Source organism: Apis cerana, linkage group LG16, assembly GCF_029169275.1.
Source record: "Apis cerana isolate GH-2021 linkage group LG16, AcerK_1.0, whole genome shotgun sequence".
Lineage (NCBI taxonomy): Eukaryota > Metazoa > Arthropoda > Insecta > Hymenoptera > Apidae > Apis > Apis cerana.
In genome coordinates, this window is record NC_083867.1 from 2,708,157 (window position 1) to 2,727,296 (window position 19,140).

The 19,140-nt window shown below is 25.5% G+C and overlaps 1 protein-coding gene across 4 annotated transcripts in view; it reads left to right on the top strand.

Moving 5' to 3' along the window:
* LOC108000515 (elongation of very long chain fatty acids protein 7-like) overlaps window positions 1-18,263 on the top strand; it is a 29,783-nt gene extending 11,520 nt beyond the window's left edge. The window contains exons 1-4 of one of the 4 annotated variants that reach the window (XM_017060890.3): window positions 4,250-4,725; window positions 15,522-15,595; window positions 15,841-16,112; window positions 16,718-18,263. In XM_017060890.3, coding sequence (XP_016916379.1) covers window positions 15,547-15,595; window positions 15,841-16,112; window positions 16,718-17,227 — 831 coding nt within the window. In that variant the 5' untranslated portion in view covers window positions 4,250-4,725; window positions 15,522-15,546 and the 3' untranslated portion in view covers window positions 17,228-18,263. Of the gene's footprint in view, window positions 1-4,249; window positions 4,866-6,939; window positions 7,100-15,521; window positions 15,596-15,840; window positions 16,113-16,717 lie in introns of those variants that run through there. The other 3 variants (XM_017060891.3, XM_062086382.1, XM_062086384.1) reach the window with 3 other exon arrangements.
* Window positions 18,264-19,140: the final 877 nt, after the last annotated feature.

Here is a 19,140-nt window from a genome sequence, read left to right on the forward strand (position 1 = left end):
AGAATAACTTTTGATGATCTAAAATGCCTATCTTTCGTTATATAATAAAAAAAATGATAATTTCGAGAACATCTACATATACAAATTGCAAATTGTGTGCGTAAAAATATATAAAATAATTGTAATTTGATTTTTTTTTATTATTATTATTATTAATGATTTCTTCTGTTTATTTTACGTGATTTTTAAAAAAAAAATTTTATCAATTAATAATACATAACAACATGCAACTTCCTTCTGATAAGACAATATATAAAATAAAATATAAACATTAAATTTAAACATCAGATTCAATTTTTATATTCATTAAATTCCAGGATCGTCTGATTTATATTCTAATCGTCGTAATAGGCATGCTATACTATACATTAAACGGATATGCTATACTTTTTTTGTTTGTTAGACGCTTTACTTTTCGTTTCTAAAAACAATCCTTTGATAATCTGCTTTGAAAATTGTATTAAATTACGTGTTTAAATTTTTTAAAAAAAAAAAAAACGAGATTACCCATTTCGATGAATTTGTAAAAATTCATATGCATCGATCTTTTTGATATTGTTCACATTAAAAGATATTAATAATTATAATTACATCTATATCGTAGATATCCTCGTTTGTGATTATTCAACTTTACATTTAAATAGCCACGTATTCGATAGTTTTTTTTTTCAATATCAAACATACGATCGATCAATCATTTATAATAAAAATGAATAAAAATGCATTATTTATTGGATAAACACTTAATCAATTTGCAAATTAAAAATATATCAATTGCCATTTTGGCATTGAACATCATGAAAATATAATAGAGGGGAATTTAAATAAAAGAGAGAGGAGGGGGAAAATGGTGTCAAATAATAAATATAAAGATTGATCATTTTTATTGAGCAAGGACTTTTTTTTCTCTCTCTTTTTTTTTTCCTGTTAATTATATCAATCTCAAAGCAGTATGATTTCGTAATAAACATAAGATCTTGGAAGATTAAGTTAAATTAAGTTTATTAGATCTTCTGTCTGATTGAATTACAGGTTAAACCGGAATGCATTAAGCAGCTGAATTATTGAAATATATTATCGCATAATATCTTTGCATCGATATCCTCGTTCTTTTTAATTTATTAATAATATGGATAAATAAAGCGTAAAAAGTGAAAAATTTTTGCCATTAGTCAATAAGTATTTTTGTATTTTTTAAAGCAGAAATTTATTTAACGTTACTTGTTTCACTTTCATTTTTTTTTAAAATATATATTTGAGAGTAGCCACTTTCGAGGTTATATCTTGCGAATCAACATCTGTCAGAATAATTACTAAATTAAATCACTAGACTAGTGAGAATTCCAATTAGAGAAGAAAACTTTGATAGCTTCGAAAGTTTCAATCATCGACATTTTTTAGAAAAATTAGACACTTCACAGTGTTTATCATTGTTTATCATTTGTTTGTCTAGAGATGACATTTAAATTTTAAATTCTTTTTTTTTTAAACAAATTATTATACTTTACTCGTCATTTATATAAAACAAAAAAATATTAACAACAAATCCAAAGAAAAATTTATCTTAATCGTTTCTTTTATATCAAGGAATATTCCATAAATCGAGTTAAAAACACTTGAGAAATGAAAAAAAAATCAATTAAGAAAATACATGAAATTTCAAAGAATTAATTATTTATAATATTTGTCGAGTTATAAGAAAAAATGTTGATAAGAGAAGAGTTTTAAATACTCGAATAATGAATATTTAAAATTATAACTTTTTGATTCATTTGAAAAGAAAATAACCATTATTACGAGAGATGAAAAATCTTTAAAAGAGAGAAAGAGAGAATGTATTATGCATTATTTAATATTTAAGATATAGTAGTCAATAAAATATTCTAATATCTGTACTTATATATAAATGCATTTTGTAAAATATGCAAAATATGCAAAATTAAGTTTTACTTTTTTATGTAAATCGAATAAACTCTATACTTTTATAATCAATTTTTTTTTTGCCAATCATCTATTTTAATGCAGTCTTCTAAATTTGAATTTTTTTTTTGTTTTTAAATAAATAAAATCAAACTTACCGTCACATCGTTTTATATATATTCGATCAAATATATGCAATAAATATATTATATATATTCAATTAATATATATATTCAATAAATATATTATATACATTCCTATATATATATATATATATAAAAATAAATTTTTGGAAGATGGATTCTAGACACCAAAACAATGAAAAAAATTCATATACACATATATTCGATAAGGTTTTATTAAGGAGTTATAGGTTATCATTATTTTTAATTTTAATTTTGTTAAAATTAGATAGAGCGAGACGGCGAAAGAGCGAAATCAGCTGGATGCGCGGCAGTACCGTATTGCAATGTCACTTGTTGCGTAGCAGTGCCCCTCGATGAAAGTAAATGTACTGATATTTTTTTTATATATATATAATTGATTTCAAATGATTTTCAATATAAGATAATATACAATGTACATAAATATCGTGTAATGTAACTATGCAACTATTTTTATATCATTTAAAAAAATTTTTAGTCATGCAAATTGTAATTTATGTAATTATTTATTTGACAGAAACTTACCTCAGATAAATTATAACAAATTGCACAATATTTGGAGTTATATAAAGATTATATTTCATTTAAAATCATAAATGAATCGTTGTATTTCATTCAACCTGTCGTATTTATCGAAATCCATAAAAGCAAATCGAAACATACTTCTATAAGGTTTCGAATTAGAAAGGTTGAATGTGTCTTTATATGCACAATTGCTTTTTTAATTGCTTTCACATGTGCAAGAAAATCCGAAATACTTGAATCAATTTGAATTTTCAGATTATTAAATTCATCCAATCAAATCACCGATAAATATTTATCCTTATTTCACTTGTACTAAATATTTTTCATTCTTATGCAGAGATAAATAATGTTATCGATCTGGATATCGGTTATTAATAATATGTATCGATATTATTATTTTTTTTTTTTCGCTAATTTTATTTTATTTTTACACCTTCGTTTCTAACATACGTCACATACGAATTAAGTCCAGAACAAAGCAACGAGAAATATTGTTTTCGTACTTAAAGCATACTTAAACGATTCGATTTCGAACATTAACGTCTCATTTTTTTCTTTCTGTCTCTCAAGTTTCTCTTTCTAACGTTCAGCATTCAATTATTAGCAACGCTATTTCAATAAATACATTGTTGCGTCATGGAATCAGTTCAGAATTCGATGAAATAATACATATTTAAATATTTTTTTAAAACGAAGTTTCAATTAAATAATTTTCATATTAAATTGTACGATAATAAATAATAATCAAAGTAATTTTATTCAAAGCAATTAACGAGAATAGTGAATAAAAAAAAAATATGCAATAACAATGTGAAAAAGAATAATGCAATGCTTATATGATTTTTTTAGTGGATATAAAATAATAGCATTAATATTGAAATTTTTGTTTAATAATCTCATATATAGGAATAAAAAAATATTGAATTTAAGTCAGAAGAAGATTCAAGTATCATTAATGACTTCTCAAGTATAAGCAAATTTATGTGTAAAAAAATACATTCGATCTTTCTAATCTGAAATCTTATATTTGGATTTGCTCCTATGGATTTCGGTAAATAAGCAGATTGATCTATGGATTTATACAAAGTGATGTATATGTTAATATTCTGGAATTTACTAAATTTATTCGAAATAAGATTTTATTAAATAATAATCGCTTGTATAAAAAAAAATATAAAAAAAAAATCAGTATATTTATACAAGAGCGACATTGCAATACGGTACTGTCCAGCGCGCCCAGCCGAGGGTTCTCGCTCTATCTAACTCAATTTAAGAACTTAAAATACTCATTAATTAAGCCTTATCAGACATACAAAGTGTATACGAACTTTTTTTCATCGTTTCAATGTCTAAAATCCACCCTCCAAGAGTGTCCCACATTTTTATCAACACCCTATATATAATAATAACGTAATATATTATTTATCATCTGAAAACTCTTGATCTGTTGATAATCTAAATATGTGAATACTTTGTGAATCGAGAATACGGCATTTCAATTACATCAACTTATAAAAGAGGAAGGGAGAAGTCGGAAAAAAAGAAGAGAAAAAAAGGAAGGGAGGGAGAGAAAGAGGGAGAGACATCCGTCTAATAAGCATTACGTCAAAAAACGTCAAAACGCAAACATTTTAGATACAAGAAAGAAACATAAGAGACGGAGAGGCGCACGAAATGGAAATCGGAAATCCGCTACATCAACTGCATCGACCACATCGTTGTACATAACTTCAGGGGCCCGGCTGGAAGGGATATAAGACTACGACTGCACAGCTTTGCGTTGTCAGACCGTAGAGGATATCGTTCGCGGCCAAACTAAAAGGGAAAGAGAACCTTGGCATCAAGCGAGTCGTGGGCACGTATCGAAACACGGACCGAGACATTCGTCTATAACCGATAACAGTTTGCACGCGGGTTACACGCGGTTACACGTGGTGTCCCAGTGTCGTTCGTTGCCGATAAAGAAATTCCGATCGGTCGTTTCATCGCTGCAACACAGAAGAGACGACAACAATAACAAAGATCCCCGCGATTCTTCGATTCGTTATTTTCCTTCGAACTGACCCATCGATCTATCTTGGACTACGAGAAGTAGAGAACGCACGAGATAGAAAAGGCAAGGAAAGAAAAAAAATATATATATGTATATATATGTACATACATATATGTCGAGAGAGAAAGAGAGAGAGAGCAGTTTGGTCTTTTGTTTTCGTTTCGTTACATCGTCGGTTAGTCGGACGAATCTAGTCGCAACAGGTAAGAGTATGTTTTCTTTCTTTCTTCTCTGTTTATAGTGTGCGAGGTGCTTTATCGACCGATTTCACGCCGCGGCTGCCCCAGTACTGTTGTGCACGATGTGCCATTGAAGGGTCTTACGGCGAGGCAGATTCACCTTCGTTCGTTCTTGAATCGTTTCTTCGATATAAAATCATGTATCGGTGTGGTGATTTCGGGATGGATGAGAATGTAGATCTTGACGTGAAATTTCGTGGAGGAAGATTGAAATAAAAGTTAATCTCGATAAATGTTGAACAAGATAAGAGGGATAATTTTTACGTTTTATTTTTGAACGTGCCTCCTGCAAAGTTCTCAATTTTTGAAAATTGCGAGAAAGTGTCGAGTGATAAAATTATGTTATTTTTTTTTTATATTAATCTTATAATCTTGATTGAGACGAGAACTCTTAAGATCTTAATATCGATATGTGTGACAAAAAATAAAGAAAATTGAAATTAAGATTTGTTAAAAGGAATTAAAGTTGTCTTGTTAAGAGAGGAGCAAATAGTGATTTTACATATTTTTATATCATATCATATGTATCTAATTCTTTAAAATTGCAATTAAAAATCTGTGAACAAATTAGACATTCTTTTCTTTCTTTAATTTAAATATATTCAATATTTTCATTATCTTCATTTTTCTTTTTTTTTTTAATTTTACAATCTCTTTCCAAACTAATTTAAAAATATATATTTAAATGCAATATAAAATTCTTAACAGCGTTATTTTCATCACAATTTTTTTACTTTTAATCTCATTGTTATTTCATCTTTCGATTAATTTTATTGATTCTGATCCTTAAACAAGACATAGTAGCATTTAAATTTTTATATTAATAAAATTAGCCATTTATATTCAACGATTCAAATTACGTAGTAAATGTAATTACAATTACACTTGTTTGCTTTGAAATAATTTGAATAATATAATAATAAAGAATAATATCAGAATAAGACAGAAGGAAATAAAATGATTTATACAAAATGTTAATATAATTAAATTATAAGTGAAAGTTTTTTAAAGAATCGAACGGAACAAGCACAAAAATTATTGTACAAAAATGTTGAACATAATTCAGTTACAGGATGTGAGATAGGAGATTGAAACGATGGTATAACGAAGACAGAGATAGAGATAACTTTATCGTTCAAAACCTCAAAATTTTTAAATTTTTTTTGTAAATCAGTGTATTTTTGACTTTTATTATAATTATATAATATATTTATTATTGCACATATAAAAATATATAAGAATCGTCAGAATTACAAGATCAAATTTACTCGAAGTTACTTCGAAATTATGAGTTAGGTATTTTTGCATTATACGAAATATAAAATATTAATGGAATTTATTCGAAACATCATTTACATCATTTACAATCGATAATCAACGATTCAGTTTTTTGAATAATTTAATTTTTAAAATTTCTTCAATCATTAATCAATTACAGTTAAAATTAAAAATGAATTGATTGACGATTGTATAATTATTTTAACATCTGAATAAAATTTAAAATCTTATAAATAAATCGGTAAATAAATTTATATCTGTTAATTATACGATTGATAATTATGAATTCATTTTGTAATCACTATCGTTAATGAATTCCATTTATCCAATGTTTACTGTTTATACAATATTCTATTACGTTATATCATCGTTATTACATCATCGATTGATCGATGATGACAATTGCATTACATTTAAAATGCTTTTTATGTTAATATTAATGTTAAATATTAAAAACTATATATAAATATAATGTGATTTCAATTGTTTGAATTATAAATTATTGTCATATTTTTCTTTTATTTCTCTTTTTTTTTTTTTAATTCCTCTTCTTTTTTTATTGCACAGCTAACAAAATCATAATATATTATAAAAATCTGAAAATCTGATTATTTAATATTATATAGTTTTGATATTGATTCTGTATTGTGATGGATCTTTTCAAAAAAATTGATTTTCATTTTTTCTTAAGAAAATATTACACAGCATTTTTTTAAATAATAAAGATGCATAAAAAAACTATGTACTTATTAAAGGTGCACTGAATATATATTAACAAATATAATTCGCAATATGAAAAATCAAATGAAAAATATAAAGGAGAGTACGTTGAAGCAAGATAGAGATAAAGTGAAGCTGCTGTGCGACAGAGATGAAGCTATTCACCTGATAGCTAGCTATTCACGCTTATAACTTAATAAGTAAGTCTCGATACATTTTTATATATCGCCTTTTGTATTTGTTTCAATCTGTAGAATCGATTCTTCGAAGATTTAATATTAACACTTTGTAAAATGAAAAATTTCACCGCTTGATTATTTAAATATAATTTTTAATCTAATTAAACTATTCTATGTGGGAAGACAAATAAATAGAATAAAAAATAAAATTTCTTGGATATTAAAGATTCGTGATTATCATATCGTACATTTTTATACTTGATAAGATACTTATACACTTTATTAATTTTCGCTGTATTTTATTAATTTTTGATAATCTTTCATGTTATAAATTTTGAATTTTGAATCAATTTATTGATAAAATTATGAATTTAAAATTTAAAAATAAAATATCCTATCTTACATTATGCAGAATGTGAATTATTTAAAAGATTGAAATTAGAAAAACTGTAGACAAAAGTCAATATAATAATTTTAAACATTCAGTGATATTTAAAGTGATTCAGTTTTTTTTCTTTTTTTATTATAAGTAAAGAAATATTTTTCTAATGAATCAATTCGTCTATAAAAAAAGAAAAATGTTAGATTATTATTTTAGAAAATATTTTAGTGAATTTTTTGTAAAACATCGTCAACACATAAGCCTTATAAAATTCGAAATAAAAATTATAATGATTTTTTTTCGAAAGCTTATATATAAAAAATAGCTATAAAGTTTAATAAATTATATATTTATAATTTAGAATCAAACATTTATTTCAATTAATTATTTCGATATAATTCGAAGATAATTCCAATTTTACATGCACCATCGAAAATAGATATTTTTATACAATTATTGTGGAAAATGATCACGATTTCCAATGATTTCCAATTTTACTCGAAATTATTATTCCGTTACTCAGTTTTATTATTATTTAATCCTAACGTTTCGTGTAACTAATAATGAATAGTATTTCTTGGCATGGTGTTAACAAGTAGTTGTTGAGAAAAAAATGTCAAACAACAAACGAGGATCATGCAAATGGATCTATTGAAAATTCGAATTAATGCTGTTTGGTTCCCGCAAACAATCGTAAATGTTTAACTCTCTTGTTTTTATGATAAAATATTACCACTCAAATATCTCCACTTTATCTTTTTATACCCTTGCCTAGGCATTACACCGAAATACTTTAAATCCTTTTTTTCTTTTTTTATAAATTCACAGCTCCACCTCATTAGTCCATTATATACGATTATCGAATTCACTTTGAAGCTTTTATAATGTATACACAATAATGCAAATATTTTAGATAAAAATTTTATTACTCTATCTTATCGTGGAAAAAATATTTTTTAATATATTTCATATAACCCAATGTTATTATATATATATAAGAAAATTTTGTTTCTTTTATTAATTTAAATAAAATCCTATAATTTTACAATTTGTGTAATAAATTATATTATAGATCGATAATATAAATTATTCCATTAATTCACGTGAAATTTTATATAAAATTTAACAGTTTATGCTAGAAACGTATAAACGATTTTGTCCATTCGAAACAAACGTGTATATTTTCAAAGTGGTTGAATAATTAATTTAATAACCGATCCATGCCATATGGAGAACAATAATTCCATTCTTTTAATTCTTTCCATTATGATATCGTGATACGATTTACGGATTCAATCGTAAAAAATTATTTAAAATAAAAATTTAAATTCGTTTCGATTCGAATAACAAATTAAAATTAACACTTGCTTATTCCATTCTCATATTAATTAATGCAATAGCTGATCATTTTCTCGCAAAAAGAAATATTTTATCCTCCATTATACCAGTTATACATCCTCCATTATGCCAGTTATACAATCACATTATTTAAATTTATTATTTAAATAATAATTATTGTTACTGTCTTTCTATTGATTATCCGAATTATTCGAAGAATTTCAAATTTTATTTTTTGAATAAAAATATATACTCTTTGTTAAAGAGAATAACGTATAAAATATTGTGAAAATTTTGAGAATTTTAAGAGAATCGAAAAATTTTTGTATCACTTTCTTTTCTTTTTTTTTTTTTTTTTTTTACCTATTATCGTTACAATTTAAAAAAATTAATTGGTCAATTTGAATGAGCTATTATTACAATCACTTTGTTAGTAATTACCAGAATCGACGAGAAAAATAAATAACGTTTCCTTTGTTCTCCCTTTCTTTTTTTTTTCCATTCTCATTGCCATTATTGCTTTCCAAATCCATGTAAGACCGTTACAAGTCGGCTTGATTACAATGACGAGAGATCTTTGGCGCGTTTTCCTTTTATACGTGCCAAAAAGAGACGTACGAAAGAACATCTACCGATAATGTCGTAATATCTTTAAGTAATCAATTTCCAAAATGGAAAAGAAAAACTTCAATGGGCGACATTGTTAGTTGGACGTGTTGGTATGGAAGATCGTTAACCATACAACTTTCTTAAATGCGTGAAGCAGTCTTGCAGTGATGACGATAATATTACGCATAAGTAGATAATCATTTTTCCATACAGCTGAACCATGCAGTATTTCGAAAGGTTAATACGACACGTAGGTTGTATCGAGGACTATAAGAAAATATCAATGACCGCGCGCTGTTGAGAGTCAAACTTTGAAATACCGCAATATAATTGTTACTTATTTACAATTTGAGATCTTGCGGGTTCATAAATGTCATGAATGCGGTGGTCAAGGTACAGCGCCATCTCGCGTGATTTCGTGATAGATTCGATCAATATTCGAGTGGTGGTAAATAATTAATTTGTAAACTAAAAAGAAATTCGTTTTGAATAAAAAAAGAACATTGCAAAATTTTGTAGAGGTAATTATCCGATTATACGCTTTGAGTGAATTTAAAACGATAATTTTTTTTACCGATGAAATATCGAATCATTATTATTTTTTTTTTGTTTAATCGATCTTAATTTTTTAAAAATCGAAAAAAAACACGAGTAATTATATCCTTAACGTAAAAGCTTCAAGTCTTTATTTACTTGAACGTGGAATTCAGCCAATTTATTTCGACATATCTCGTATCGATCGATTATTTGAACATTTCATTAAAATTGTTATTCGAAAAAACATTCCATTCCTCGTTAAACATTCACTAAATATGATCAATTGTATTCCATTTTATTCCACTTTAACGAATAGTGTAAATATTAATTAAGCAATCCTGACTATTTCCTTTCTAACCTGACCTAACCTATAAAGTCAAACAATTAATCAAGCAGGAATCGTTCGATTCGTGATCATAATTGAAGCCCATTCGATTCTACGTTGATTATATATTCTTTCAGTTTTCTTTTGATCATATTTACTTGCCAAAGGAATTTGTTTCGTGCAACCGGTTTATTATTTTACACTTTTCCTCCTACAGTGAACGCAGCCTCAATGAGCAGTGTAGAATTACGGAACAATAATTTTATAAAATTAAAACCTGCCTTGAACCTTGATGCATAACTTGTTTCCAAATTTTTTTCTCCTTTCTCTCACTCTCTCTCTCTCTTTCTCTCTATTTCCTTGCAAATATTCCCACCGAACTAGTTTACGCATTGGTAGTTCGGCTAATTTCGATGTTTGTAAATGTTTGTACATGTCGAGACAAGATTTCCAATGTGTTCCATTGATTATGCAGCCAATTCTAATCGCAAGTTGTTGCAGTATAACATCTCGCTTATAATATTATACGTTGAAATATTATATCGTACCTTTTTCTATATAAAATCGAAGGATATTGCTAATGAATTATTTAGTGAAATACCGTGTGAATGATATAATTCTAATAGTGGTCAAGTTAAGTAAATGATAATTTTTTCCTTTTTTTTTTTTTTCTTTTCAAACAACTATTATTGTGATAAATGAATCAAACGATTGCAATCAACATCAATATATATCAAGTAATTACTTGATTCTCTATTTTGAAATATTTATTTCGTAAAAATTGTGTAAATTCTTTCGTTCAAGCACGATTTTAACAAGGATTGAAAATTTGACGATTTTCTTAAGCTGGGTTTACGTTAAATTAAGTAGGTTAGGTTAGTTGAATAAACAATTGATAAAATTTTTGATAATTCTTTTTTCTTTTTATATCGCGACTTAGTCGTTGCATTTTTGTATTATCTTATAAATAATGTCAAATGTTATATAAATATATAATCGATTCATTTTTATTCGTGAGAATCGTAAACTCGTCTCGCGATTAAGATAATTTCGTTTAATTCCTTTCCCAAAAAAATTTTTTAATCTTAAAGAAAACTTTAAAAAAACTTTTTTAGTAACTTAATCGTTTACTTAATTGATTATTTCACGATAAAAACTTGAGATTTGATTTTACAACAAAATGAATGATGAACAATCCTTTGCGTTCACGATTTGCATTTAAAGTGATTTTTATTTATGAGACCACCTAATATTACAATGCAAATTATAAATCAAGTTACTCTTAGACCAACCGTTTACTTTATCTAATTAGCATTTGGTTCACGATTTTGAACGGCAGAATGTAATTTATTTAATCTACCTTGAGAGTTACTCAACGCTGCTTAACGATTAACAACAATTTTGCAGCTTAGGCAACGTGCAATAAAACAAAGTAATAAATCATTTATAGATCGGTAATTTTTAACTTCATAATACAACAATTTCAGAGATTGCAACAAGGCAGAAAAATCGATGCAGAACAATTTTTATATATAGATATATATATATTTTTCAACTTATTTGTAAAACATTGTTACATATCAATTTTTGTGCTTTTTTTCTGGTGGTCGTGTAAGAACCACTCCTTAAATTTTCTATATCTCATTTGAATATATCAAATGGCTATTATTGTACAATTATTATATCCATTTTTTAATCCATATTTCAATTAGAACAGGTTTAAAGATTCGATTCATTTTCATTTCATTCAGACGAAACGCAATTTTTTGATATTATTTTTTGACTAAATTTATAAATCTTGATAAAAATTTTATTGCCACGAGTAATTATTAATTATTTGTATAAAAAAAACACTAGTTAAATATAAAATTGCAAAGATCGAAATTTGAAAAAGGAAAAGAATCGATGCGACCATCTCGATAATCTCGCATCTCTCATAATTCAAATTCAAATTTGAACATTAAATAAAATAACGCTCGATCAAAAGGGAAAAGAAACTTAAATAAAACAAGATTGGCAAGAATTTAAGAATTTTTTTCTCAAAAATCCAAATTTCAAGAGGCGATCTATCGGTATATCAGTTTCTCGGATATAATAATAATAAAAAATTCGCCGGGTTTGAAAATATTTATTTGACAAATGGAGAGAAATGGTGGATCGCGTTAATTCGATCCTTTAAAAAAAAGGGAAAAGATTATGCAAATCGTATCCTTCCACTCCCGAAACACGTGTTTAGATATGATGATGTTTTCTTTTTTCTTCTTCTTCTTTTTTTCTTCTTTTTCTTTAGATCGTGACGTGAAGTTAGATTTTAAAGTTTAGATTTTAAAGGAGAAAAACAGTGGCACGTTAACGATCCCGTTCACCTTGGTTCGCTACTAGCTGAGAAATACACGCCCTTTCAGTCAGAACTGTCCCAACCAAGGCTGCATCCCTCATTCGTCCACGATTCTTTATATTCCTTGTTCCTCGATCTTTGGGACCTTGAACGATTTTTTTGTTTTGCGACAACGATGCTCATTTCCTATTTTCGATGTTTCGATAATTTGTTAAAAAACAAACAAAAAAGAAATTAAGAAGAAGAAGAATTTAATTAAGTAAATCATGCTTTATATGTATATTAATATGATACAAATTATAATTCGTTGAACAATTTATACTTGTCCAAAAAGTAGCATGTGGATTAAATATTTATTTATTTTTCTAATACCAGTCTTAATAGTTTAAAATTGTTATTTGTTTATTTACTATTTCCTACAATTTTCTTTTTTTTTTTTTAATTTTATTAAAACATGGTCCGTTTAATTATCATATAAAAAATGAAATTTGGTTATGAAATTTTAATTAATTTTTATTTTTTATCGAAAAAATTAATTATGGTACTTGAGTTAAGAATCGATAGTTTGAAAATGAAATTCGTTAATGTTTATGTAAATTATGTATAATTATGGAATAAAAATTTCTTTCGTTATATAATTATCGTGATATTATATATTTTTTTCTTGCATATTTCGTTATTCTTCTCCTCCGTTATTTTTTTCAATTATCAACTGACTTCTTCGTTCAATTGTCTGGAAAAAAATTTTAAGAATATTATTTTAATTTATTTAAATTAAAAATATATAATGTATATATAATAGAAGTGAAATCTTGAACAATGGTCGAATGCAAAAATTTCTGAAAAAATTCTAATAACTGTATAATGTGTTATTTTTGAAATCAAGATAGCACTATCACATTAATTAAGAATTATTGAGAAAATTCTTCTTACAATTCCATATATCTCGATATAAACTTGTGTTGTCAAATTTTTTTTTCTTTTTCTTTGTTTAAATATAATTGTCTTTATATATATATATATATATATATATATATATATATATATATATATATATAGACTGATATTTTTTCAACAAAATGTTCAAGACTGTGAAATTAATTCTTTTTTGCAAAAAGTATAAAAAAGTATAAAGAAATTTCGAGGATTGATTTTACTCTCTCAAATTAAAATGCTAATCTTAATTCTAAAATTCGATATAAATTAAATTCAAATTCAATAAATCTCGATAACATTCTTACATCAGCATTCCCATAATGCATCATAAAATACCGTATTAAAAATAAACAAACGATGTTAATCTTATTCTATTTTTTGCACGTCAACTTTGTATGGCTAACCACCTGTCTCGATTTGGCAATCCATTAGCGACCCATGGTAAATGCTGATTCCTAATTTACCTTCGTATCATACAAGGAAACGTATTTCTTTGTCCTTCCATTTGGGACGACTTTTTTTCCACGCCATAGTCTATCGAAAAAGATTCGATCAGAGACCACGTCATGACACGATATGAAAGGCCATTGTCACACAACGCCGGTGTGACGAAGAATATTACTCGTGAAATGAGTCTTGACAATTTTCTCGGCCATATGCATCAGTAGGAAAAGTAGTATCAAAGTTTCGTGTTGTAGTTGATTGCATTCCGTTGTAATTGAGAAATAATTACAAAACGAAGGAATTCGTCGTGGGATCAAGGACTCTCGCGTTATTGTTTTGTTAGTTGGAAAAGTACCAAACCTGTTGGAATGATGGATTTCATTTTTTCTTTTTTTTTCTTTTTTTTGTTTCTTCATAATCGTTGAAGAAATCACGAAAGGCGAAATGAAAATTATATTTTATATTTATATTATAAGAAAGAGAATATATATAAAGTGACTTTTTCGTCTCGATAAGAAAATATAATTGGTACATGCCTTGATATTAAGTAATTTTTATTTGAAACATTTTATATATAAGAAATAGTAAATTCAGATTAATTAATTACTTCATTATATATATCATTTATATGTGCACGCTTTAATATTTTCATTATATAATAATTTTTGATAATACAAATTAATGGGTAAAATAAAATATAAAAATTTTATATGTACATGTATTATGTATTTTATATATATATATATTATGGTATATATTGTCTAAAGAAACAATAAATCTGATCGCAAGTGAAATAAAAAAGAGACGTCAATTTCAATATTTATTATCCAGGCTATCTACTATTATTTATTGCAACTGCCTGCAGATAACTGTTCATACAGACTATTAATATATTCGTGACACACCTTTTTGGAAAGTCCATTCCAGAAGTCAAAACAAACAGAAAAATTCGTATATAGAAATGTTGATTGAGGCTTATTTGTTATGTTATAAGCAAATTAAATTTGTGAGAAATGCGATGATGGCGCGCGTAGCGGAGAAAAGAATCATCTTTACTATCTTTGTCTCGCTTCATTTAACACAAACGTAAATTGCTTATAATTTAATAAACTTCGATCGAAATTTTTATACATAAAACTTTTGCGTTTGTTTTGACATTAATTTTGTATTCTCTTGTATGTTGTCATCTTGCATAGAAAGTTCGAATCAAGCTCATTTTGTAATACTTATTTTCGAAACGATTATATGTGTTATGATTAATATTCTCTCTCTCTCTCTCTCTCTCTTTCTCTCTCTCTCTCTCTCTCTCTCTCTCTCTCTCTCTTTCTCATTCTCTTCTCAAGATCCCTTGAGAAATTTACTTTTCATTCATATTCGATGAGGAGAAACATTAAATAAATATAATTTTACATGCATCAGAGATTAATTGATAAACTCATATCATCATTAGAATTTATATATTCAAATCAATGTATTTATCCAGCAGAGAAAACTAGATCTATTGATATTATTTTTTTTTTATTTTTTCTTTCAGGTTTTCTTGTTATTATTCAAGAACAATGTCGGGAATTATGGAGTTGTATAAAGATATTATGGAGAATAAAAGCCGTAAGTTATTTTTATAAAAAAAAAAAATTAGCATAAGATGTAATAATAAAAATGGAAAAATTATTAACTATGTATTTTTGCATATACGTTAATATCGTTTAATATCGCTCAAAGTTTTTATTAAAATAATATTTCCTCGACAAGTTTGTAGATTTTTATCATCGATTTTCTACGTATAAGACATATAATTTACATATACTTAACTGGATACATCGTAAAGTACGTTTACTTTTCAATAATTTCAGATCCAATAACGAAAGATTGGTTTTTGATATCAGGACCAGGCCCAGTGACAATGATAATTGTCAGTTATTTATATTTTTCCTTATCAGCTGGACCAAGATATATGAAGGACAAGAAACCGTACGAGTTAAGAATTCCCATGATTGTTTACAATTTTATCCAAGTGCTGTTTAGTATATACATCTTCTACGAAGGATTGATGGCTGGATGGTTATATGACTACAATTATTATTGCCAGCCTGTTGATTATACGGACAATCCACTATCTAGAAGGGTATTTATTTTTAATTGTTAAAATTTTAAATCATTCGATAAATAATAGAAAATAATGTCGGTTTTAGAAATTTTAATTGAAATTTTGGTTACTTGTTATAAACTTTTAAACAAAATTAAAGATAACCACGATTGCAATTTATAATGGAAAAATTAAATAATTAGACAATAACGATAAAAAGAAAGGTGATTAGCAAAATGCAAAGAAATTTACAATTATATTATTTTTAAAACAGCAATAAAAAAATAAATAATTCAATTAGTAAAAATATATTGTATTAGCTATATTGGCTCAGCATTAATAAATTATTTTTTATGTTTATTAGAAAATTTGTCAAATAGCCGAATTACAACTTCATTGTCAAATAGCCAATCATTGAAAATTTAATCAAGATAAATGAATATTAAAATAATATGTATTTTAATGAATTTTAAATTAAAAAAGAAATATTTTTTATTTATATTTTAATATTTTTAAAATTATGGATTAGATGGAAAGTATTTTTATCTAAGTTAAATTAAGCTTAAAACATCACTTATATAACTTAATAAACGAATGAACATTAAAATATATTATATTAACTCGTATCAAATTGTAATTTACAGATGGCTAATGCTGTTCATTTCTATTTCACGTGCAAATTGATAGAATTATTGGACACAGTATTTTTCGTCCTTCGTAAAAAAAATCGTCAGATCTCATCGCTTCACGTATACCACCATGCATTGATGCCAATTTGCGGTTGGATCGGTTGCAGATTTTTGCCAAATGGCCATGGTACATTATTGGGTGTCATCAACGCGTTCATTCATATAATTATGTATATGTACTATATGCTAGCTTCGATCGGACCACATATGAACAAATATCTCTGGTGGAAGAAATATTTGACGTCATTGCAATTAATTCAGTTCTGTATTATTTTTGTCCATACTTTTCAAATCTTCTTCAACGGTTGTAATTACCCAGTATTTCTTACGTTCTTGCTCAATTTTAATTCATTGGTTTTCATTTATTTATTTGGTTCCTTTTACATCGAGAATTATATCAAAAATAAAGAACAGAAGAAAAATAAGACTGAAAAAATAACGAAGACTGCGAACAAAATGGAGTGAATTGATACTATTTAATGCCATTTAGTTCTCGTTTATCAAAATCCACTTCGTTATGAAAGAAATTCATGTTCGTTAGATACATCTAGCCCTCTAGCGAGAAAAACATACATTTGATCGGGTAATTTATTACCAATCGATCTATTTCGTTTTCTTAGTTTGAAACGAGATTCGATCGTCTGTGAAATATGCCGAGTGACATTTTTACCAAATTAATTTAATTTTTTTATCTAAATATATTTTTTTACAATAGTTACACTTAATTAATTATACACTTCTCTTTAATTGAATATATTTATAATAATATGTATAAATTATTTTTAAATTGTATGACTAAATATTGACAATATATAAAAAAAATTTGAAATTATTGTAAAAGAAAAAAAATTATATTGAAAATTATAATTAGAGATATAAAAAAATATAAAATCAATTCTTGATAACTTACTGGTCGATATTATCGGTAATAAAGGAATCGCTCGATTATAGGACTTATCAATCGATCTCATCGAATTGCTTTATTTATTGGTAAGGTAGGACAAGTATCGTTATCATAAATAATAATTTTGGTATTTGTAATTTTCATGACTTTTTATACCATATTTTTTTATAAATAATATATTTTATAAATACTTATATATATATATCAGAAATTTAATAGGGTTTTAATAAATTTTTCATCAATGAATCTGAATAAAGAGAAATGTGTTTTTAATATATTTCTATTATGTCTAAATAAAAAGAGGTTTTAATATTTTTATTTTCAAATATTATTTTTCATTATAATAGATTATTTTAATAAGATAATTTAAAATATTTACAACAAAATACAATAAAGTATAACACATTATACATAATTGATAATCACAAAAGAGAATTATGAAAACATTAACAAAATGTTTAATATTGCTAAAATAATATTCTAAAATAATCTTTAAATTTTATTAAATTAAAAGAAATTTAAATGCACCATTAACCTGTACATATATAAATATGGCAATAATTATACAATAAAAGAACTTATATTCTTAGATAAAAATTGAAAAGTTTTATTATTATTTCCTTCAAAATTTTATAAGATGATTTCAATATTGATTAACTATCAATCAAAAAATACTTTAAATAAATGTTTCATGCCTCAAAATCCAGCGGAACCCTGATTATTCAACTTGCTTGCTTTGTTTAAAGATCATGACCGTTAAACCTACAAGACCTCTTCATCCGTTTTGTTTTAAAATATCATTTATATTGTTTCCAGAAATTATACATATGATATTGCACATGTGCACATATACTGAAAATATATTAATTACTTGTAAAATCCGTTTACCAATATATAATCCTTATAAATAAATAATTGCAAGCAAGAAAATTTATTATAATGGAAAATTAAGATAACAAAACTTATTAATAGAAAAAAAGAATTTTATTCTTACGTTTTATATCTTAATTATTTAAAAAACTCATTTCTTATCATTAATTAAGAATCATTCAGTTTTAATATATCTGATGGATATGTTACAAATCTAAGACAAGTTATATATAAATGTTTATATAATTATGTATATTAAATAAATGATTATCAATAATATTTATATAACGTACATACGTAATAGATTATTCAACAATTCTTTTTATTCTTCTTTATATCAATCTTTCTAATATCTAATATTTTAAAAAGAAAATCTTTTAAATACAACAATTTAATACAACAGTATACATTTTAAATAAAGCTAATTATTATCTAATAAATAACGTGTTTTAATTGATCTCCTGATTTTTATTTGATTAATTAAAAGATTCATTATTTTAAAAAAATAATTAAATAAATTAAATAATCACCCAATTTTTTTCTCTCTTCAAATTATTATTCAAAATATTGAAATTTTAGTTCTAAATATTTATATATATTTATT